At 40.6% G+C, this 25,288-nt stretch overlaps 1 protein-coding gene across 3 annotated transcripts; it reads right to left on the bottom strand.

Annotated features, from left to right (window-relative positions):
* Positions 1-346: 346 nt before the first annotated feature.
* On the bottom strand, positions 347-24,183 carry vdrb (vitamin D receptor b). Of its 3 annotated transcripts, XM_029502249.1 has the most exons (11): positions 24,058-24,112; positions 23,600-23,724; positions 23,197-23,271; positions 12,065-12,212; positions 10,939-11,069; positions 9,541-9,737; positions 8,970-9,069; positions 8,248-8,428; positions 6,358-6,509; positions 5,290-5,406; positions 347-4,799 (listed from the first exon to the last, which is right to left on the bottom strand). In XM_029502249.1, exons 4-11 carry the CDS (start codon positions 12,208-12,210, stop codon positions 4,546-4,548), a joined length of 1,278 nt encoding a protein of 425 aa, XP_029358109.1. In that variant the 5' UTR covers positions 12,211-12,212; positions 23,197-23,271; positions 23,600-23,724; positions 24,058-24,112; the 3' UTR covers positions 347-4,545. The 3 variants fall into 3 exon arrangements, with proteins under 3 accessions (XP_029358109.1, XP_029358107.1, XP_029358110.1); XM_029502247.1 differs by having other exon boundaries at positions 23,600-24,183; XM_029502250.1 differs by lacking the exon at positions 23,197-23,271 and having other exon boundaries at positions 23,600-24,183.
* Between the last annotated feature and the right edge of the window lie 1,105 nt (positions 24,184-25,288).

Here is a 25,288-nt window from a genome sequence, read left to right on the forward strand (position 1 = left end):
ACATCAAAGCTCTCCTGTTCATTTCGTCCATAAAACTATACAGATATGAAGTAGAAATCAGCAACGTGGCTACAAGATGAACAACGCCTGTTGCTGAAAACTGCATCAATATCCCAGGGACAGAGCAAAAAGGACAAAAAGGAAGAGAAGGACATCACTTCTGGAGTAAATGCAACCTCATCCTAGCCAGTCTGAGCCCCGTTGGTCAGAGTGCAGGCACTATATAAAAAAAAAACAAAAACAAAAGAAAAACACACTCCTGGTATTTTGTGCGTAAAAAAAAAAAAAGAAAGTAAGAATAAGAAGAAAGAAAAGAAGAAAAGAAAAAGCTAAATCTGAGAAAGGAAAAAAAAAAAAAAAAAAAAAATTCTATGAATGACTTCATTAGCTGGACTCTCCCAAATCTGTGAGATATCTCTGAGGTAATCATTGAAGTATGACTCATTAGACAGCAATAAATACCAACATGAATACAAATATTACAAAAGTAAAAACAGAGGCAAATGCTTAATGCTGAAAAAAATCTGAGCTAAGAGAGGTAGGTTTTTTAGGTAGATTATGGTGTACATCCATTGTGGACACTCCTTTTTGTAAGAACTACATTAAGTTGATTCCATTACAATCCCTGTCCTAATAGGAGGAACAAAAATTGAATTAAAAAAAAGTAATGATGAAAAGACTTGAAAGCCTTTTTGCGCTGGAGATGGCCAACTGATTTCTATGAATGATACCATACATGTTTTACAGACAGGATTTGTAATGGCAACAGTTATACAAAAACTTCTAAAATGTCTAAGAATATGATAAACTGTAAAGCTTGCTGGTGATAGTGTACCATGAGTTGTATATTGCAGGCATTGTTACTGTGTTATGTTGTCAATCTTGAGGAAATCTCACCAAAGATGGATCTGTTTAATTTCATTGTGTAGACTTTCGCTGATGTATGGTTTTTCTAGTTCCAGTATTATAACAACCACGATGCAGAGTTTAAACTTACGGATTCTGAGCAGCCTTCCATGGTAAAACCAAGCAGGAAGCTCTGGGGACGCACCAGATTTAGATTTAACTGCATTTTCATGTTGTGAACAGTATGTTGGTGTTGGTGGGTATTAAATGAGGAAACGGGTCCACAAACATTTAATCACGTTTTCAGTCATAAAGGGGAAACAGGGGATTCCCTTCTACTGCCAGAGGCCGAAGGCAAAATTCCCAAGACGCTGTGTGTTACTGACCAAAATCTACTTGTTCAATTAGCAGCTGTATGATGCATCCTCAAGACGCTTCCTGTTCAGTTTTCAAATCCCCAAGAGAACTCCTCTTTTTACCCTGTTCTTATGTGGAGGGACCTCTCCCCGTGGCACTTACATGTTCACCAAACCTCCCACTGTATTAAACATACACAAATCAACACTGCATTTCTATCTCAAAAAGAAAATAGAACAAAATCAAACCAATAGCTACATACAGAAGTATGTATTCAGAGAAAAATCAACATGGAGACTTTTCTAAACTTCAAAAGTCAGTGTTCAGTAACCAAGCACATCATACCCCTCATCAAACTAACATACTATACATATGAGTGGTACTGCCTAAAGACACTCGAGCCTCGACTCCTTTAAGTTCAATCACAGTAGGGAAATTTGTGGGACATGTGAATTCTTTTATTTGTTTTTCCAGGAAGCTAATTTTTGTGAATACAGAAACAACCATCCACTGTTAAATATCTGCACTATGCAGATCATCTATCTGTCCAACCCTGACTGTCAGTTTTCTGAAGGTCACAGTGACTGAAAAAGTGAAAAAAAAGTTGGAATAAAGCCACAGTGACGAAGAACATACTTTTTTTTTTCTTTCTTTTTTTTTCCTCTACCCATTTGGGCTATTAAAGCAACAACTGTCACATATTTTCCATAAGAAGTTGTGACAACACGTTGAGTTCAACAACAAACATATGCACTCTCTCTCGCCCTCTCTTTATCTTCCTCTAAGATCACAGAGTAACCCTGGTCCACTGAGATGAAGGAAGCTCTAGGTCTGACAAAGGAAGCCTGTATAGCCAATCACAGGCACAATTTTAACAGATGTCTTCTGTCACACAGCAAATAGAAGACTAAAGTAAAAGTTTGAGACTTAAGTGTCATCTCTGCAAATGATTTCCTTTAAGCGAAGTTGCTTCTTGTGAAACTATCTGCACTTGGCAGGGATTGGACTCATTACTTCTTTGGGGAATTGCCTTGATATAAACGGCATGTTGTTGCGTATACTTTTATCATTATCCCACATGCGGCAAGCCATACATTACTGGCCTCTATGTCTAAAGCATATAAATTTTCTTGGCAGTTCGATTCATAAGCCATTAGATGCTGTCTGATGAAGCATAAGCCAAAGATGATTGACAGCAGAGAGAAGGCATATAAGTTCCTATCATACACAAGCTTATCTTCCAAAAGCCATAGATATACTGATAGCATGGGTTTAGTAGATTATATGATGAGAATATCCAAGGCTGTGGAGTCATCATCTCAATGTACTGTAATGCATCAGGTGTATAACTAGCTTGGCAATCTATATGGCTTATATTAGAGAGCAGCACGATGTGTTTAGCTTGTCCTCTTTCTGAAATTGAACCTCGGAAATTTTTCAAATACATCAAACTGCTACACAAATAATAATCTGACTGAGTCAAATACACAAGCAATCCCTGTGAAGCCATTCTTAACTCATTCTTACCTAAAAACATTATCAAAGTCAAAACAAAGAGCATAGTGTCTCAGCACATTATGATAATGAATCAAAACAAAACAAAACAAAAAAAAGGGTCAATATTATATTTGCATATATATTTTTTGAAAAATTAGCCTTGAGAAATATGTAGCCCTATGTACAGCGACACTCACACTCTTATGTGTATTTACATACACATTCAGTCACAGTCACACATACAAACACACACACACACACACACACACCTGGTATTTACAAAATGCAGCCACTAGAGGGCTGCGCAGCATACATCATCAAACAGGAGGGCCTGGGTGTAGAGGTGCGCACCACTACGACAACCAGGTCCTCAGACATTCTAGAAAATCCACTTCCCAGTCAGAAATGAAAGGGGTGTGATATCTGTGGAGGTCTGAAGCAGCTTCTCAAGCTCTCCACCCACCGAGCTCACTGTGTACTGAGGAGGAACAATTCATGGAATTGTTTTTAAAGGTGAAGTAACATAAAACACAAAAGAGACCATTGCAATTACATCCGTATCTATGCCAATTCCAAGTAAGGTATGCAGCTATATATATTAACAAGAGAGGCCTTTGGCTTTGGCCTCAATTTCCTATTCCAGTTAGATTTGGCATTTTAGCCCTTTAAAATCTGTGATAATATACGTGCTGTATAACAATACATAGGCTTGAGTAAAAGGTGGTTTAACAGTGCTTAGGATACATGTGGTAGCAATTAATTATTTACAGGAAAATAAACAATTTAACAAAAGAGAGGAATAATGAAAAACAATTTCAAAAGAATAAGAAGCCGTAACGCAGGCTTCGTTTGATTGACAGTTAGCAGTCTAAGAGTAGCTAACACATTTAGTGGCTAAATCTCACCTCAAAACCAAGCACCCCAAATTCCTATCAAAACCTAACTAAATTACACTATGCTCTCTACTCTGCAGCATAAACCTATATTATGACATTTTCCTTCATAGGCTGTGAGGCTAGTCAGACAACTTGCTAGCATGTCAAAAGACTGCATGCATGAAAGACCCATGAAGCAGCAAGGTTATTATTTTTAGGTACTGGAAGCTTTTTCAGAAAGTAGTTGACCATACCTTTGGTGAAAGGTGAAAGGCATGTATTTGAATTGTATACAGTCATACATATGCTGCCTTGAGAGAAGCAGATGAAAAATAAAATACAGGATTTATGAAACATCCAAAAACGTCAAAGTAATGTGCAGGCACTGCTTTTGCAACAGTAAACTGAAAACTGTACTGTATCTAAATTGTTGTGTGTAAAAGTTACTGTTTCACATAGGTGATGCAAATATAAAACAACCCCAGTAAAACCAAGAGGTAGCTCAACTGAATGGCTAGATGAATAACTGAGTATGTTTGTTGTGTTGATGTGTGCACGTCATGTGCACACACAAAATGTCCCGGCATCTGAAGCAGCTGTTTGTTGATTTAAATACAGACAAAACACTGTATATAGACAGACGTTGTATGTATAGTTAAAGTTGAAATTATGAAGTTCCCTTGTTTACTGTGTCTTTTAACATCAGCTTTCTCTCCATACAACCTCGGCCTTTACACCAAGAAAGACTTCTTTTGACGAGACACACATTAATCCACATAGCCAACACACATACACACACTCAAAACATACACATACACACACACGCACACCCCTTTCTCTCCTCTACTATTATAGTACTTCACACCTCCATTTAGCTCATCCAGCACGTTCTCAGCTCTTCCTCCATTTTCACCACCTGGGGTCTCGTCTCCAGCTCCTGCTGTACCTCTAGAGGTTCAGAGGGGAGACTCTAGGAGACTTCACTGCCAAACACCTCCAACACAAGCGGGGTGAGCTGCATGCTGTGCTCTGGCTGGAAGGAGAGTGAGCGGTACTGTTTGGAGTGCTCCTCGTTGAGGCTGCGCAGGTCGGCCAGTTTCTGGATCATCTTGGCATACAGCAGCCTTCCTCCTGGGTGGTGAAGCTGGATGTAGGCCTGCAGGGTCTCTGAAAGGCGGTCTTGCAGGGCTTCAATCCGTGCATGATCCTGCACACCTGGGCGGTCTGCAATATTTATATCACAAAACAATCAAGAAGTCGGCTAAATTAAACAAAATTGCATGATCTTTGTGTTTGTAATCCAGCCATTCTGGCAAGGATGCTTGCTAATTTTAGATCAGGTAGAGCACACCCATGTATTGTTAATGAGCTGCCTCATATAGACAAAGAAATGCAAATATCCACTTAGTTACACATGCTTGCTTGCATAACTCTACATCTATAACATATGTACTGTGTTTTCCCAAAAAGCATATCGGACACAAATGTGTCAATTATGTTCAAAGAAAGGCCAGGAACGACAAGCGACAGGAAACCCTCGATGTAGCCTATCACATCAGAGTCATTAACTCTGACAAAAAATATTAAATCTCATCTCATATTGATCCTTCGCCACCACAAAAACCCCAAATATATTATTACATAAAAAACAAACAAACAAACTGATAAGAGATTATAGTCACTGTTTCCCCCTCCACATTCAGATGAACAGTACCTGGAGAAAGCAGGCAGATGGCCATCAGCAGCACATGTTCCTCCTCGTGCAGGTTGAGCTTCTTCAGGCCGACCTGGAACTTCACCAGTGGCTCCAACAGCTCCAAAGTGTGGCCAGCTACAGAAGAAAAAGCGCATGGCTATCGTGCAGCCCGTACAACCGGCTCCATACTGTATCCCAGAAGAAAAGCCTTACGTGGAATGAAATTCCATGCCTCTTACTCTTTAATATTTTATTTTGACTCTTTGAATCATCTCTGGTGTGCATTTTTTTTCTTGCATGTGTGCATGCATGTGTTGTCACTAAGGTTTTCACTAGGAACTACTGGGTGGGAATTTGTGAAATTTAAAGTCAGTTCCCATGTCGTTTCAAGTAGTACTGATCAAAAGTTTCCCTTGATTGCCATGAATGTGCCTCCATTTTCTCATTTCAGGGCTGGGATGGCAGTTACTGAGCTGCTGAGCTATTTATGTTGTAGTGACACTAGCATTGAACACTTTCCATTGATACCAATGATTTCAATATTGTCTTAATAAGGTCAATATAGTATCACATTGTAAAGTTTTTGTTATGACATTAAGAAATGTCAGTTTTCCTTGTTTATGTCTATAATATAGTTTAAGACAAGCACAATAGCACTACTTCTCCTTGTCCACACAGTGGCTGTTTTGTGTGGTGAGCAGGTCAGGAGTGACATTCTTTGGTTGATCCCAGAAAGAGAGGGTCTTGTTTGAAAGGCAAACAAAAAGGCATGCCCAAAGGGCCTTCTGTAGAAATGCAACATTGGAAGTACAAAACAACAAAAAAAAAAAAAAAAAGCATCTTTTGGCTATTGACATGTATACAGGTCAATGCCAGGAACCTTATCTGTGCTCACACAGCAATGATCCACCTCCTTAACGCTGCTCTGCTTCTTTCAGCTGTGGGAAGAAGTGTTAATGTGTAACATGCGCGCCTTCCCTCCAACTATCAGTAGAGCAAAACAAGTTGCCAAGCACGTATATGCGCTGTCTTAAACACTGGACTGTCTTCACAGCAAAGTGTAGACGTGGCAGCTTTCAAACTGACCTTTGGTGACATCACTGATCTGGTATTTAAAGTCAGGTGCACCGCAGCTCCAGGACATGTCTTCCAGGTTGAAGCTCTGATTTGAGCGCAGCATGATCACCTCAATGGCACTGGACTTGAGCAAGGCAATCTGGTCTTCTGCAGTCAACTCTCTGTAGGGAAAAAAATCCTCTTTATGTCAGTGTAACAGTCTTTGATCATGTCAACACTAGAAAAATGATAAAGCAGCAGGTAAACAACAATGAATGATACAAGTCAAGCTCCCCAGAGTACCTGCCCAGTGTTTTACTGACCATGGGTTCAAGGTCACTCATAGTCTTTATCAGATATGGTGTGCACGAAGAAGAAAAACATACAAAATTACTTTGTTTGCTTTATCCTGTTGTAACATGTCCTGCTGTCTTATTTGATGAACATTAGCCAAACTGATACCACTATAAGTATCATCACTGTCACAGTGAAAAGCATCCACTAATATTTTCAAGAATCTTCAAATGTTTATGACACGAAACTACTGAACTGGCAGGAGACATGAGCTGAAACATGCAACTCTTTAGTGGAGGTCTGGGCTGTTTTTCAGGGCTTAGGGAGCAGATCATAAGTGAACAAACATTCCAATGGTAATCCGACCACGTCTATCACCCGCTGCCAGTGGGAATGACAACTTTCAGGAAATACAGGCTGTGACATGTTTTAGCCACAACTTTGGGGTAACCCTTGAGACGCAGAGTTTTTCTCCCTGTCAACAGAGCGAGAAACAAATGTGTTGGAAGGCAACAGTTGCCATATAGAGGGGGGCAGATACAGAGACAACAATGAAAAAGCCCTGGCCACTTCTATTGCATTTATTGTCATACATAATGTGATGGTATGTACGTTCTACAGGTAATAATGTTCTACCCACTCAAATAAATTTCAGGACGAAAGGTACTGTAATCTCCTTTTTCTTTTCCTCCTAGTATAGACAGTCTTGTGCGTACTAGGTCCACCACATGCTTTCACAGATTGTTGCGTGTTCTCATGATCACATGTAATTCTGCTAGTGGGCGTACTGTTCTCAAAGGTTAAGAAATAACCTATTAACATGCTTAAAGGGGAAAATTTCACATAGACATCACAGCCATGGAAAATGTATAACTACATCCAGTGAAGGAACAGCATGACATCAAAGATTTTATACAATGTCAGCTGCGTGTAATATACAGTAACAGTTTACCAGTAATCTCTGGCCTTTAGACCACAGCCATCACTGTGGCACAGTATCGACTCATCAGGCAGAAAAACAAGTAGATGTACAAAGTCTTCAACACACATTTCAGGTCATGAGGTCTGAAAGTTCTGTTAGTACAGTCTGCATTTAGAAAACAATTTTATTTTTTTAGACCATACCTTTTGGTTACATAAGCAGGACTATCCTGAACGTCAACAACAAAGATAACAAAGAAAATCAGATAAACAGGACGTTCTCTGCAAAACTGAAGTACAGAGAAAAAGTCACCCTCCCTCTCTCGCTCTCTCTCTGTAAACCAGCATTATGTCAGTAGTATGCTAGTTTTTAATGCAAACCAGTCCAGACCATGACTGAAAATAGATCCAGCCTCTTGTAGTAACCGTTTTATACAAACTAACTTGTTTTTCTTTCCACCTTATGTCATTGAGCCTACATGCAGACAAGTCAAATCTCCACACAACACTTAGGAACTAATAACAATTAAATTGAATGCAGAGTGACAAATTGAAAACACTGACAGATGGACACATAGATGCTTTTTGCACACAGAGTGCAACAAGTGGCAGATGGTGAGTGACAAACAGGAAACAACAAAGGCACATAAACACCAGTATAAATATTTAAACTGAAAAGGAGCAAAAGCAAGACTGGATGCACACCTGAACCCGGGGATCATCTTGGCAAATCCGATGACCTTCTGGATGCTATAGGAGACCAAATCAGCTAGGTGAGGCAGCATGGAGAAGCTGGAACCCTCCTCCTCACTCGAATCAGGGCTGCTGCCCTGCTCCTGGTACATCATCAACAGGTTGTTTAAGTTCATTTTGGTGTCTACTGACTCTGCAGTGAGTAGGATACAGCGACCAGAACAGGGAGGAGACAAGGGGGCAGAAAAAGAAGAGAAAGGTGTGAACATTTTTCTAAAAAAAAAAAAAAAAAAAGTCCCCTTCATTCAACTACAAACGCATACACAGAAAAATAGATGGGGCGTGAAAGCAGAAAGGAGTATCTGAAATTAGATGAGTGTCAGGTCAGTAGAACTGAGTTTAGATGACAGCTCTGGCAATATGTGAACTAGGAAAAGCCAGCTGAGTTGTTTTGAATCTTTTGTGTGTGCTGAGTGTTGGCAGTGGGACACGTGACCATGTCCCTTGCTGTGTTCACTCCATTAGTGACGGATGCAGTAATGAACTGATGTTTACTAGAACAAGCCAGGTATCTGCAGGGTTCGAGTTATTCAGTGGATTTCTCAGTAAAGCAGCAAAACAAATTATGTAAGCCAATATATAAAAAAATGGAACTGGCAAAATAACTGCTTAAGTATTAATTATTATTACTATTAATAATTTTAAGTGAAGTCCTCATTCTATGAGTCCCTTACCTGGAGAGTGACTGAATGAGTCAGAGGAGGCATCAGACAGAGAGTGGAGAGAGGCAGCTCTGCTTGCACTGCGGGTCACTGGGCCCTCGCGCACAGGAGGCTAGATGTGTGGAAACGGCACGTTTAAGACTCCAGAGGATAAATCCAAAATTTAAAACCAAAAGATACCTAAGGCTTACTGATGATTACTACGTTCAGTTCATTGTTCTGACACTCATTCAAAAATGCAGCACATGAAAAAAAAAAAAAAAGTATTTAATTTCTGGGGCAGTGTGTGGATTTGTGTGCAATTTGTGGGGATTAAAATGAAAATTACTTTTCAGAGGGGAAATTATTTGGGGTACAGAATGAAGAATATCAAAAGAATCCCTGTAAAATTTTTTTATTAATTTTAATTGTATAATTTTATGGAACTATGGAAGAAACACACCCCAAACCCTTGTCAATGTTTCTGGACACGAGGTGTCCCTGCCCTTAATTTTATTTAACATTTATAACATCATTTTGGTTCTTATGTTGTTTGAACTCCTACGTGATATAGTGACAAGAATAACCATATTTAGGCACAAACCCTGAAGCGGCAGAAGTCAGAGTAGGAGTCGTCATATGTTTTGTGGTGTGCCTCCACCAGCGTGGCGATGACCTGACTTTGCTCTTCAGTGAGCCGGGGCCGCCGTGCCTCTCTCTCCGCTTCGCGCTGGGCCTCCTCCTCTTTCCTTCGTTGAATCAGGTCCTTCTTCCTCTGCACTTCCTCATCTGTCAAAATGACTGGGGGGCAGGTGGTAAAAGAGGGACTGTTAGAATTACAATGCACACATAGATGACTGCAGTCAATAAAATAGGAGAAGCAAAGAAACCACTACAAAATTTAATAGAAAAATTATTTTTAAAAAAGCTGATGACAGTATACAGGTAGAAACACAACTCAAAAGCTTTTCAGTTTGTATTTGTTTTTTTACACTGTGATGACAACTATGTCAATGGGTGCTGGGTGGCTGGGGGGGGGGGGTTGTTATTCTCTGGAGGAAGAGAATGGGAGGGGACAGTTCCATATGGAGACCCCTGCTGCAATGAACAAGTGAATGCATTGTCTTTGTTCTGTTCACTCCTTGTTGTTCAAGCCAGTGAATTAGCTCACAGAGTCACAGAGAGAGAGGGAGAGAGAGAGAAGTAGGTCCAAACAACATGCTCCTGTTTTTGCAACAGCAATGCTGTTCACGTACAGTAAATTTCAGTGTTGGTGCCACAGCTTTTGTGGTATTCCCAGAAACACCGTGGGTAAAAACCGGAAGTGGGAAGCCTTTGCTTTAAAACTGGCCTGTGGACAATATCCGGATATCAGGAGAAAACTAGAAAAGATGTACCTGCTATTTACAGAAAATGAAAATAAACACGCCTGTGTGGAAAGAAGAGGCCTTGCTGGATTGTACATAACAGCAGGTGTTGAAACTTCAGATGGAGTATACTTATTGTACACAATGTGGGGAGGCTCTGGTAGTTCAAATAGAATGTGTAAACACTCTAATGGGGGTAAAGACCCTGGGACACTTGACCACAGTCCAAATATTACATAATATTTACAAGAGGCCGCAAAATATTGCAAACAGAGATTGTTTAAAATTTACTATCAATTGTTACGAACAATTATAGTTTTTCAAAAAGAAAAGCAAATTCAATGTAATTACCAGTAAACAGAATTAATGGATAAAATGCCAAAGTCAGAATTTACTGTTGATTCATTAAAAACATAAAATCACTGACACCATTCTCGATCACAAAAAATCTAATGAATCAAGTAATCCATGATGATGAACCATGCACTGACCAACAACCCAACATAGCCAAACTAAGATCAAATTGTTTAACCTTTAACCTAAATAATCAACTCTTTCAATACATTCAGTAAATCAGGTTATACAAGGTTATAGAGTATTGACCTGAAGACATATGGGTCACCTATGATACTTACACTCTTTCATCATGCCAATGTCCACACAGCGTTTGAGACGGCATGCCTGGCAGTGGCGCCGGTTGTCCTTGGTGATGGTGCAACTGCCGTTAAAGGGACACGTAAAGGTGGCCTTACGCTTCATGCTGCGCCTAAATAAGTTGTATACATATTACAGTCTGTTAAAATACAAGGATATACTGGTGTATAAATACACAAAAGTAATATAATAATAATAATAATTGACTGAAATCGTTAGAAATGTAATTAGGTTTGTAGCTGTGTTGATAAAAGAGTTCTGTGTGTAAAGAGAGAATTTGAAAAATGTAGCAAAGTAGCACAGTTGACAGTCTTTTGCTCAAATAATAATTGTAGTAGAAGAGAATGAATATTTTGCCCTTCAAGTCTGGGGCTGAGTGGAACAGCGTATGTATGGCCAAGTGCCAAGGAATCCAGGGGTAAAGAATGAATCTTGCCAAACGATGACGCAAAGCATAATGACTTAGTTAGTGATGGACCAGTTTCCCCAGTCAAGCCAATGGGAATTTTCTCTCATACTTTTAGACATCACTGTTATGTATGAACATTTATACACAGATGTGAGCAAACACACACACGCATGCTTGGTGAGAGTTCAAACAAAGGCCAGCTGAAAGATGAGGAAGGAGATTATTAAACATCCGTCTTTTTCATCCACTCACTTTAAATATCTAGACTGAGAGAAACAGACAAAAATGGGCAGATACATGAAACACACACAAAGCATCAAAAAAATCTTAAATTGCTCTAGTTTTGTCTTTGGTTAAATTGGAAACTGGTGTGTGTCAATGAACAGGCTGAAGCCAAGGCACTGTAGGGCCGAGCTCATTTGTATTCTCTGCCTCCTGCTGAGCATTAGCGTGAACAGGAATGCTGTCAGTGGTTGTGTGTGTTCTCTTATGTAACTGCGGGTGCCAATTACATTTAATGTGCATGTGAGTGTGTGGGTGGTTTCAGAACCATGTTTGTATGGCAATGTGAACATGTCTCAATAAATTGCTAAACATACAATATATAATAATACTCTGTGTGTGTGTGTGTGCGCAAACATAATTAATTAATGTCTGCTTCAGATGGTATCTGTGAGCTCAAATATGCATTTGTGTACCTGAAAAAGCCTTTGCAGCCCTCACAGGTCATGGCGTTAAAGTGGAAACCGGTGGCTTTGTCCCCACACACACCGCAGATCCGCGGCACGTTCCTATCAAACTCATCTGGGGCCAGAGTGGATGTACTCACAACCGTGGGCTCCATCACTGAACAGACAGATGGGAATTAAACAGAGAGAGAGAGAGAGAGAGGGGTGGGGGGGGGGGAAACCCAAAACAAAACAAAACAAAAAAAAAACAAATGAAATCAGCTCCTCTTTATAGAAATTGTTCACTTACTTTGCCTCCAATCAGCACAAAAAATAAAAATCTGAATTAGGGAGCCAATTTCTAACATCTGAAGCAAATTTCTGAATATTTTCGAAAATTATAGTCTGTTTTGTATTGTAGTTCACAAGATAACTGAGGACAAAAATAATAAAAGTCATAAATGTTCATTGTACATGAGGTTTTTAAATTATATTTAAACTAAGATAATCATACACTGGTTGCAGTAAAGCCCTAAACACAAGTCAGACACGTCTCTTTTCAACAATCTCCATGCCAACCAAACACTGTCCCTTCCACCAGGAGGGATCCAAACAGTCCCAGTCTACCCTTTGGAGGTGAACCCAACTCCAGAGTTTTTGTCCTGGAGCGAGGAACTGGAGCCATATGAATCAAGTGGAAAAACCCTTGTTCCACTCCAAAATGCTGGATCTGGGTTACATTTGATTACATAGCGCTCTGAGTATCTATTTCACTTAACAGCCTCATAAGAGGGAGAAAAAAGGCATGTCACCGCAAGGCTAGCATCCTCATAAACAAACAATCACTGTCCTTTTCACAAAGCTCCTTTCTTATTCTTTTCTTTTCTTGCACTGCAGAGGGAAAGTGAAGCAAATGATGGAAGGAGATGGAGGGCTAAGAGAATGCAGGCGAGGGAAACTAAACCGATAAAAACCTCAACAAAGTCACAAATCAGCAGCCAATGAGGTGAGGGCCCAGCTGAATAATTTAAAATGATTTGACGGAGCTCTCCATAATTCATAACTAATTAATAAAACACTGTTCTACCTAAAAGTCTTACATATACTCCTGTAAATTCAACAGCCGAGGCTTTGTTTTTTGTTGATGTTGTTTTGCTGCCAAGTACAGTTGTGAATATTATGCAAACTATTTATTTTGAGCCAAATACTGTTCCTGGCCAATTCTATTAACATGACACACAGTCCTTATTAAAACAAAAGGTCATAAGAAGAAAGGAAACAGAGGATCTAGTCATTGCCCCAGCGTTAGCAGCATCATGGACGAGAGGCTGGAGCATTTTTGGTTAGTTGGCGTTTTGTATCATGACACCGCAGACCCTAACAAGGAACATCTGATACAACAACCCTTGTGGTATGCCGTAACAGAATGTATGTGCATAACTGGAAGTAGCAGCAACTGACAGCAAATATTTGTGGAGAGAATTCGGCAGATGGGTCAGACAGGCTTTTGATAAACAACAGAACGTAGAGAAATTCATAGGTTCACAGGAAGACACCTTAGATTGTTTGGCTTCAGCACCGGGCTCCTGAAGCAGCGAGCTATAGCAAGTTTATGTGAAGCATAACAGATGAGCGGTTACATCTACACTGTAAAGCCTCACATTTTAACTATCTTCATAGAACATTGACAGCTGCTGCTGCACTGGAGAGATCAGGTCCAACTTTCTAAATGCAGGGTTTTGTTTCGATTGTCAGTTGGGGTCAAGTGGTAAAGTTGTGTATCTACGCTCTGCCGTTTTCCCCACTTGACAGATTTGACAACATTTCTTACGCCCACCTATGCTTTCACGCAACTATCCTTTCTGATAGCAGGCATAAAATACACATGTTGAGACAAGGGTCCTTTAAAATTACTTGCTTTTAGCGTTACAAGACTTACTATTCCAAGGCTGTTTACTACATAGTAACACTTGCCATCAAGGTGATGTAATATGAATGGGCACAGGTTTTGCATTGCAAACATGCACACTCTATGCAGCTTAACCAAGACACACTTTCACAGGACCTTGCCAAGGCAAACCAAATCTTTTCTCTGTAATCTAAATTTCTCTGGTTGCCACTTGTTGAATGTCAGGGTTCTGAGATTAAACTGATTTCATGGGTGAAAATACCCTTGTCCAGGGTAAACTTGTGCTCCTAACCTTATCTGCTTTGTGGCTTTCTAGTTGTGAGTAGTAGTCAAACAATTAAAATCCTGGCTGAGTAATAAGAGATGCTCAAATTAAAGCAAAACAAAACAAAACAAAAAAAGTCTGGTTGTTGCTATTCTCATATACAATGTAAAACTTGGCCCTGCTTAAGATCAATAGTGAGCTGTGATCCAACCTATAAAGTATGTTGAAATTAAAAGATTTTAAATCACCCATGTATAATGAAATGTTACATAATGACGACCAATATAATTATTCAGCACAATTATGAAGCATACAATCTGTTCCCTGCAGAGTAGGCTGGCAGACTAAACCCAGCGGGCTTTCACACTCATCACTCACTGTGAACCAAGAGGGAAAACACGCATTCACCTTAACTATATCATCAACTGATCGGTGAAGTCAGGACTGCGTGATTGCATTCAGCCTTGACAGGCCATTACACTAAATGCACAGTAGTATTGAGAGAGCTCTAAATAATGCAGCAGGTTATTAGACTAGATCTGTACTCATTGCAGTCTTGCGCACGCACAGCCAGCGAACTGGTTTTGAGCTTTGGGCTTCCAATGAATGTCATGTTCTTAGATAGACAAGTTGTGTGTATTGCCTTTAGATGCATCAATCATGTGTCCTCGCTGTAAAAATGCTAAATGTTTTTTCACTCACAGTGGGTGTTACAGTGCCATGAAGCCTGACGATAAAACAGTAACACTGATTTCTGATTAGTTTAAAGGGATGAGTCCAGCTTTATCACAAACAGACCCACTATGCATCTCTTACCTGACAGCTGGTTAAAAGGTTGCAATTCATGACTGCACCCTTTGAAAAGAAGTAGCTGAAACTGGTGTGCTTACAGACTGCACAACTGGACAATTGTAAAACTTTACTCACTGCTCATGCACCAGAAGGGAGATTATATCATACATTACCACTGACTGTATTCACTTCTGGAGCTCCTCTTAAACTTTCCAACATGTGACTTAGTGTGATCATGGTAACAAGAGAAAGGCTGCTGGTATTTCACAACCCGATGACACCATGAGAAACACAAGACTGCTGAAAATAAGAGGCATCCTTTTTAAAGGTCCTGGCTATATAATGGCTTTAGAGTCTAGTTTGTAACCCGTGGTTCGACATAAAACAGGATGCTAGACTGGGACTGTTCAATGGAAAATAATGAACCTAATTAATAATAAACCATGTGAGGCTAGAGAAACAAGGCTTAAGTCACTTTTTGTGTCATATGACATTAAAGACACAAATTGCTCTGTGACTGATGAGCGGGTCTATTTTTTAAAATCCTACTATAAGGTTAATAAAAGGAATTTGCCTATTTTTAGTTCAGTGAAAGGGAAGTTTACTTTCACTTAACAATATTTTATATACTGGTTTTGATCTTTATTTTGTTTTCTTTTTATAGGGGTCCTTGCTCCCAAAGTTATACTTTCCAGAGGTCTGAGAACTACTGTGGTGTTGTTTGTGGCACTAAACATTACTGAGTGGTCAAACATGGGCCCCCAGGCTGCAGTGATGTATATTGCATTTCTTCTACAAACAAGTACTTATTTTTACTGCTAACAATATTAGGATTTGGGATGGAAATTTCTTGGAATGTTATTCATGTTTAGGCAATATTTCCAATTTTCCAACTACTCAATAAAAGACAGCGATAAAGTGAGAGGGAGTGGGGGTAAAGAAACAAAACTTAACTCTATTTGCTAGTTATTTCAATGTGATTATACACTAAAAACAGAAAATATAGTACAAAATACAAATGAGAATGTTGCCACACACTTTCCTTCCAACATCTAATCAAACATGGAGGGGCTGCACTACAGTCAAATAAATGGTGCAGGCAGAAGTTCATGCAAGATTGTCATTGGATGTCAAAAGCCTGCCTCTAAATTCAGGACAGACGTCTGAATTTAGAGGTAGATGTTACCTGCATTTCTGGACTGCTTCTATCCTTGGCAGCTGTTAGTAGAAAAAAATGTACTAAGAGGTAATTTACTTTAAACTGGCGTTTTAACAGTTAACCAATCGTGTAGACATTAAGTCAAAGGACATATGTAGTTTCATCTTGCTACTTGCATCATTAATGAAATGATATTAGCATACAAGTACAAATGTGGCAAAAACAACTGTAATCTTAAGGAGCATTTAATTGCAAGAAGGATAAAACACAGACAATTATAGCTAACACTGAGAACACATATCCCTGTGAAGCACAGGACCACTGAGGGTAATTAAGGTAGCTCATCTCAACCACATGACTAGTTTGAGTTGAAATAAGCTTATACCAGCTGAAGGAGAAAAATCTCTTGAAAAAGAACAATTTCTACCAGGTTGTTATGGCTGTTACATTGGTTTATGTAAAATGTTTTGAAACTCTTACATAGCTTAAGCAGTTTATTGAATTTGGTTTCTGTCTTAAAACAGTTGTACATGAGTGATTTCATTGTTTTGTGCTTTGCTGACTCCACCACATACTGGATCCCAGAAAAGAAACAAGTTCTAACACTGTGATAAATGTACCAAAGCTAAATATATACTAGCTTTAACTTGCTTCTGAAGATGACTGAGGACACAATTTTTTTTTTTTTTTCATATTCATGTATTTGCGTACATACAAGTTTGTTTGTTTCTGCAATTCACATAATATAGTAACTTTTATGTGAATTGCTTTATACCAATACTTAAATACTTTTCTTTTCTTTTTTTTTAAGTAAAGTTAACTATATTATTCCTATTATGACTTCTGTAAGGATTTTGCCACCATACAGTATCCTCTGGCTCCTATAATCTTTTCACCATGTTGCTATTGAGTTTCAGGCAGTAGACTATTTATGTGTGCACTACATTTCCCTCCACACAGACAAACTGAACTATATAGTTTGGTCAAATTTTCATCTATTGCCATGTGAATGGCCATTTGCTGTTTGCAGTCAGGGGGAGGAAATGCCAGCCCACAGAAGAGCGCAGTGAGATTAATGTAGGAGGAGAGAAGGATGCACTGGAAAATCCAACCAAAGTGGGGAAGGAGATGCTGGAGCAATGTAGCAGAAAGAGATATATACATAGATACAACAAGAAGGGGAGGGGTGACCTCTTTGTCACAGTGACTTTCTGTGTCACAAAGAGCAACTGTGCCCTGCCGGCTGTCACGGATATGACAGAGAAATAGTATGAGGAGAGGGTACACAACAGCCGCCCAGAGAGAGGCCATCCACACAAACAGTCTGTTTTTGTTATTTTAAAAGTTGGCTAAAAATACACACCCATAAGCCACTTCAATCACTGGCTAAATATAAATACACGTCTCATCTTTGACAAACCTCATCTTGAAAAGTGTCAGGGGAAAAAGCAATTAGCTATTCATGTTAGAATTACATTTATAGTATGACTTATTTCTGCTGCTCCTGCTTCGCTCCTTTTTTGAAATTAAGGAGCCTGTTTCTGAATTGTGTGCTGTTTATGTGTGTGACCACTTATCATTATCACTACAAAACATCTGTTAGTTGGGCACCTAAATTATGCACAAACAGGTATGAGTATATTTAATCTCAGTCATTTAGGTTGGAAACCTTTACATTTAAGGCTTTGCATGTCTTTGAGATAATAAACATGGGCTCCAAACCGCCATACCCTGCTGGTCACCCACTGAGGAATAACGCTGAAGACTTGAATAATTTTTCTGGAAAATTTTTTTAAGGTTTGTCTGGCTAAACAAAATACATTAATTTAATAACTAGGCTTGCAACTAACAATCTTTCACCTGCACAGCATGACAATTTTTATTTAATATTTAAGTCAAAACAGCCATCACCAGGCAACATGCAGGAATAGTGGTTAGCACTGTTGCCCCACAATATGAAGGCCGTGCGCACGGTTCCCAGGCCTGAAGCCTTTCTGTGGCGTTTGCATGTTCTCCCCGTGCCTACGTGGGTTTCCTCAAAGTACTCCGGTTTCTCTAAATTGTCCGTAGGTCTGAGTGTGAGTGTTTGTCTGTCTCTGTGTATTCGCCCTGCGATGGACTCTTGACCTCTCTAGGGTGTACCCTGCCCCCATCCAAGCTGGGTCTGGCTCCAGCACCCCCGCGACCCGGAAACAGATAAGCAGTAGAAGATGAATGAAAACTGCCATCGCAATTTCCAGAGGCACAAGATGGCATCTCTAAATGTCCAAGCAAGTTCAAAACAGAAAGATATTCAAAAAAGGTCTCATAAGAGAGAGACTAAACACAGGGCATGTTTGGCATTTTTGATTTTCCATTGTACAAATTTAAATTGAGATTATCACATAGTGTAAAACAAACACTATCGACAGTGATAGTTTTTTCCAACCATAAGAAAGAAAACAGATGGCTTACATCTGTGAAATCTAGTGATAAAGAGATGAAAAAGCAAGACTGAGGTTGAGTCTGAGAAACCCGGCAACAGTGGCCGATGAGCAAGAGATGAGGTCTGCTGTAATTATGTACAGTACCGCAAACTGACTGTAGCTTGTCATTTTAACTGGGTGGTGAAAGCTGCAAAATAAAGACATTATCCCAATTTTGGTGGCGTAGTTGGAGGAGAGGCTAGGGAGTTTCCCTTTCTTTTAACCCAACAAACTAGACGAGGAAGAAGAAGTGCTACTTAGCATGCAGTGGTGCAGTGACTCATCTTTTCCTCTTTGATTTATTCACATCATGGCTGGAACGACACACGTGTCTCATAATCCAAAAACTGACGTTAGAGCTAGCCTTAGGCTAGATTTAAACACATGACACTGCTGACAGAAGTGCCTATGCTCAACAGTTAATAGATCATCAATTCTGAAGACAAATGTGTGCATTGCTGTTGGTGGCCTGGGCTAAATTAAGATTGACGTGTCCACTGCTCTTGTCATAAAACAGAATCTCGTTAATACCATTAGTTTAACCTACACCACATGAAAAAGTCCAGCGATTAAATATTTAGTAATGAACACCTGGCAGGGTTTTAAATCATTACAGTTGAAAAAAAGATCCCACCAAAGTCTGCATAATGGATTCAGTCTATGACACAACCTGTGCCACACTATCAGTGTAAATTGTCGCACCATCTGTATCCCAGGCTCCCAAACAAATACCTCTAACTTGCACCTTCTAATTAGTTGGCATTAGATGTCAATCAATTTGATACTAAGTCTGCGTTACAGATGGTGTGAACCTGAAGACACTTGCAAAGTGCTAATATGAGTGATAGTAACAATTGATGCCGGGTATGCTACCAAAGTCGAACATAGTCCTTTGCATATAGTAATTCATGAGTTCCTACTACAGTTACTGCATTTAGAGGGAGTTTGCAGTTCAGTGAGATGTTCATACAGGAATAAGTGCCAAGGTGGTGCGTGGCAGGAGTCCAATACCACCCATAAGGTAGCTTATTTCTCTCTGCTCTTCCTGACCATTTCATTTCCAGCTGCACCGTTGTGAAGTATGTTATTATCAAATAGGAAAGTGGCCATGGGTTTTCTTTGTCAGGTGGCCTGTTACTTAAAGATGAGGAGACATAAATGAGACCTCAGCCGTGAAAGAGATTTGGAGAGCAGCCCAGATGCTAGATTAAGTTTCATCAAAGTCAATATCAAGTGATTATACAAACCCACCCCTCCACAAAGACACACCATCTAACAAACCAAATTAAGTGGAGCCATTAGTGCTTGGGCTTTGAAATTAAATGTAATTGAGGATGAGGAAAGATATGACAAAGTGGGTAAATAGGAGGATCCAGTCAGCACTTGAAGGAGGGATCATTTTAACTGCACACAGACGTGCAGAAGAGAGACGGGAAAGTGGGAAATAAAAAACCTCTGGCATCACGTCCCAAGAATGTCAGCAATGGGCTTACAGACCACATCCCAACACATAAGAGTCAGAGACGGAATCACATCCAGACCTATAACAGCACGGGAAGAAAGAGAGGGATCGCTATGGAACGCCTGAGTGAGAGGAGGCCCTAGCTGACAGTCCAATGAGCATCCTCCATCCACATCACATGACGCAATCCCACAAATGGTTCTGAAATTGTTCCATGCTGCCAAAAGTTTCTCTTAAAGGGAAAAAAGAGGGAGAGCGCTAGAAAGACATAAAAGAGGAAAGCGTGAGTGAAAGAGAGAATGAGAGTGAGAGGGAGAAAAGAAAAAGGAAAAGTTGCAGAGAGAGGTGGAGGGAGAGCGGAGAAAACATAAGGCGCTGTGTTTTACTGCATACCTCGGGCTGGGTCACTACGAGTACAGAAGAGACATAAAACAAATCAGATCTGGAATGACCCGTGCTGCAAAGAGAACTGGGCTACAATGGAATTACATGGGCTTGTGATTCACCCATAGCAGCACATAGCTAAGCATAGCTAAGCCCACAAAAAAAGCAGAGAAAAGGACAAAGAGGGAAATTTAAAGGCAATGAGATTGAGGGAAAAGGGAAAAAAGTACCATATAAAAAGAAGAAAAAATGATCAGGGATTTGTGACAAGAGACATTTAATTCAAATAATCTTGATGTTAGGACATTTCTTTAGGAGAAAAAAAAAACAACACACACAACAATACACCAGGAGAACAGGTAGTGGAAACAGAACAATGGACAAAAACAGACAATGTGGACCCAAAAACAGCAAAGCAGACAAACTGAAACGGTAACACAGCTAAACAACTAGCAGAGCAGACTAGTCCAGTCCTGTCCCTTCGTTTTCCTCCTGCAGCTTCCACGGGTCTATCTCATGCTCCTTTTCTACGATCACAGGGAGCATGTTACAGCAGCAGTAATAGCACATGACAAGGTGACCTGTGCCCTACACAGGATGGACTAAACTGGGGTGGAAGGGGTGGGGGGTCCCATGTCCCGTGTCCAACCCTATGGTCTGTGCGCCCCCCCGCCCCACAGGCCCCACTGCTGGCCTGCAAGGGGAGAGAGAAGCAGTGACGGCAGCCTGCCCCCTTATGCTGGGCCCCTTGCTGGACTCTGGAGAGGGGAAAGAGACGAGGCAGGGAGAGGCCCACTCAAACACACACATGCACGCACCAAAAGTCCTGTTTATGTCTATGCTGAATTTGACAGAGAATGCACGTTCCCAAGCACACCAAGTTGTGCATGTAGAAAGCCAACTGGACAATACTAGTCACACAATAGACATGTGGGTGAGGTGGGAGCAAATACACTTAGCCCACAAGTCAAAGTTATATAATTTCCATAAAATGCTGTCTTCCAGGAAATACTTCTCTTAAGGAAAAAAAAAACAAAAAAAAAAAAACAAATAAAAAAAATTAACTTGTGACAGGTGGAAAAATGTCCGTTTTCAAAAAATATTTAAAAGTTATATATGTACACGCTGATATTAATTGAAAAGGAAAATCAGGCTAAATGATCCACTGGCCTGCATAACAAGCAGTGAGACATTTTACTTTCAAAGAGCTTTTTTTCTGCGTTATTTGAAATCCTTATTCAACAAACATTACCTGTGTGATGTGTTTAACCTTGAAACCATCGACCGCAGGAGGCAATTGTGGACACAAAGACATTAGGGGAACTTAACACTTCATTAGTCTCAAAGGCTACTGAACCCATGTAGCAAACACCACACATGCACAGAGGAACATACAAGTGGGCCTTTACAGTGAAGTACAGCAGCGTCTTTCTTTCTATAGGGTTACATGTGAGAGGAAGCGACCAATTACAAGAGTCACGAAAGGGGGTAAGGGGCGGGGCAATTCACTGTAAAGACAGTCTAGTGGACTATACCATCAGCACAGCACACTGCTCCATAAACAATCGGCTATGGTTGTAGTCAATAAAAGACACAAAGTAAGCTCATTTCATGGATGCCCATTACAGACCTGCGTATAATTTAACACACAAAAACACTGGAAATGGATTCAAAAGAATAACTAGCATACATTTGGACATAGTCTGTGGCCCTGTCCCGAATAATTCAGGTTCTCTTGTCCATTTCCACATTATTCCATTTCAGAATGTATGTTGACGTTGATCGTAAATTACCTAAGCCATCGAGGAGGGAAACCATATTCTAAACCAAGAAATTGAACATACTACCTGCTACTTTCAAAGTGTCAATCTGTTTCATAAACAGAAATTGATAGGTATGAGAAATGTAGCTCCAGGCTCACTGGAAAGATAGTTATGTAGGAAAATGTGCCCCTTGCTGTTATCTGCATTTGGTGCCTTCACGTTTTCTTTTAAGCAATGAGCAGCAGCAGTGTGAGAGGAGCTGCAGGCTAGAAAGGCAGTAGGCTCATAGCAATTAATAAGATCATTATCTGTCAGCTGCTCACTTTTGTAAGGTGCAAGAATATATGGATACAAATTACTTAACCCACTAACTGTAACAACTGTTAAGTTACATAGCAGTTGAAGTCACTGCATTCAATCAGTTTTATGCTATGTCTTAATCAACAGATGTTGTAAAAAAAAAAAAAACAAAAAACAAAACATATATATATATATGGTTAAAACGGTATGAACTAATTTATACAAATTTTATGAACTGCACGACCTGGGCCCTATATGGAGAAAAAGAAGAAAAACTATTTGCATACGCTAGACTAATTGTTTTGACAAATTCATTTTCAGTTATGAAAAGTAGAGGCATTTCCGTATTGTAGACACATCCCTGACAATGTATTAATTTAAAATATAACTTTAAAATTGCTCATACATTACGTACCGATTTACTTCTCAGAGGTTTCCTCTCCCACATATGGTGGCCGTAAAATTATTTAGCATCATAAATAACACATTGAACCGCAGTTGGGACAGTACGAGCATTGTACAAAACTTATTAATTAGAGAACGCTAATTGGAATTTCCTTTTCACGGCGTGAAGAGGAAATTTCTCAGCAATTAAATATCAATACATGTAATGCGCAACAGCAGACATGGCCGAGAAGTCAAAGGGGAAAAAAAGTGTCTCACCTGAGGTTTTACCATGCCCTTGAAAAATAGGTAAAGACTTGAAACTGCTCTTCAATTTATCCCAAGTTGTTTATCCTGTTCAACACAAAAGCAAAATGGCATGTCGCAAGTCAGTGAGTGGGCCTTTACCCCAGTACCTGACCTGCTGGAGCTCTGTTTATATAACGCACAACTATTTTCAACAGCATAATACACACTTGGTGGCAAACACAAGTGGTGAAACTAAGTAGACGTGCAAATACGAAATGCAGACACTTCGGTTTAAAAAAAAAAAAAAAAAAAAAAAAAAAAAAGACACGTTCAGCTAAATCTGTTTTCTTCTGTACCCTCAAACTATTCACATTACGATTAGTCGGGTCTCGACTTTTATTCGACATTCCTCCTGTGCATGCGAGTTTCATACCTCAGTTCAACTTTTCCCCATCAAGACCGAGTTGGATCTAATCCGCTTTAGTTGCCGTGGGTGGCGGTCGTCGTCTTCATGCTCTTGCAAAGTGTATCCCCTCCATGTTGACTGGGCCAGGTAAGCTTTGAGGAGAGAGGACGACGTTGTTACAAAACTCAGAAAATGTGGGGAGACTTGTGGGGAGAAAACGCCAAACTCGTACGCCCTTTTTTTTTACGCTGGCTCTGGCAGCAGCGCTGGTAGTGGCTAACGTTAGCGTGGCTGGCTGGCAGCTTTAACCCTAAAACGCGGCTCCAAGTTCAGCTTATTAACCGTCGTGCGACCGCGGTCAGCGTACATCCAGCGGGGCGGTGTGTGTGTGTGTGTGTTTGGTGGGGGGGCAGCGGAGACAAAACCAGCTTCCACCGGGGGGGCAGACGCGCACGATAGCGTGAATTAAAGTCAATCACACCTACGGTAGTCCGACGAGAATCATCCCTCCTTCTTCAGGACCCAAATAGATGGCCATTACTTTTTTGTTATGCACCGCCCCCTTCTGAGGACCTCTACGGGAAAGAGGGATTTCCCCCCCGGCCCCTCCGGTAGCCAATCACGGGGGCGCTCGGCGGCCTTCTCGTGTGGTGGTTGGTGACATTTCCGTTCAGCCCGGCTCCGTTTGGGCCTCCGCGGTGCCCGTAACGCGCGGCTCCGCCCCCGTCAAACAGGGGTGTGTCGTGACGTCAGAGGTAACGAAGAGGTAAACAACTTTGACCGCGTGAGGTTTAAAGCGACACCGTTTTACCCCCGATCTCCGAATCTACGGGCAGCTTGCACCGGGGATTACCGCGCTAACATTAGACCCGACGGGGCGTTTCAGAGGCGGAAATCGTCCCGTTTTCACGCCGTGTTTTTTTTTTTTGTTTTTTTTTGTTTTCACACCCCTTAGCGCCTTTGTTTTGCAGTCGCGGGCTTGTAGACCCGCAATTTGTGACTGAATTGTAAGCACAACACGAGCTCCGTCGATGGCACGCAGCTGAATCAGCACAAGAGTCTTTGCGGGGCCCGAGATTGTTCATTTAATGTCCTCTGCTTCATTATTTCTTTGACACTTTGCAAATGTGTGCAATGAGGCGGGCGTATCTGAGGGGTGTGTCTACTCTGCAGCACGGTGGTAGGCTGGGAGGCGATGCCGCTGCACGGCGATGTTGCCGTACATTTGCAATGCATGAGAGACGGCGGCATGTGCTAAAAATAAGCGATTAAACAAACCCATGGCACCTTTAAACCGAGCTGATGTTTATTGCTCTCGCCCTTCGCAAAAATCGTTTTTTTCTTCCAACATTCGCATATTTATTTAGGTGCCACATGTACATTCACGGCACTTAGGGGTATGTGGTGGACACGGTGGTGTGTTAGGGCCAGCGAAGGGGGCCTGGGTGAAGGTCAGGGGTGTGTCTGTAATGTAAACACAGTAAAAGCTACAGATACGAAGGGGAGCGAGGAGGGCGCCGTCCGGTCCCATGTATCCTCTTCCAACTACCAATTCTTTAGTCCTGCTACGTGCTGAAAACAAGAGGAGCAGATTGTATTGAGAAAGAGAGAGCAAAAAGAAAAATGTCCATTATTTTATTTTTATTTTTTAGTTTTTTTTTTTTTAGCTTTTATAAATATATGCTACATTTTAGGATAGAAAGTTCACTGATGTTC

Source organism: Echeneis naucrates, chromosome 5, assembly GCF_900963305.1.
Source record: "Echeneis naucrates chromosome 5, fEcheNa1.1, whole genome shotgun sequence".
Taxonomy (NCBI): Eukaryota; Metazoa; Chordata; class Actinopteri; order Carangiformes; family Echeneidae; genus Echeneis; species Echeneis naucrates.

Excerpts from the sequence above, each read along its gene's own strand:
- vdrb (XM_029502250.1), bottom strand. The coding sequence starts at position 12,210 with ATGGAGCCCACGGTTGTGAGTACATCCACTCTGGCCCCAGATGAGTTT. Across the intron at positions 11,070-12,064 it reads GGCTGCAAAGGCTTTTTCAG|GCGCAGCATGAAGCGTAAGG; the intron begins GTACACAAATGC and ends CAACTTATTTAG. Across the intron at positions 8,429-8,969 it reads CTCATTCAGTCACTCTCCAG|AGTCAGTAGACACCAAAATG; the intron begins GTAAGGGACTCA and ends TACTCACTGCAG.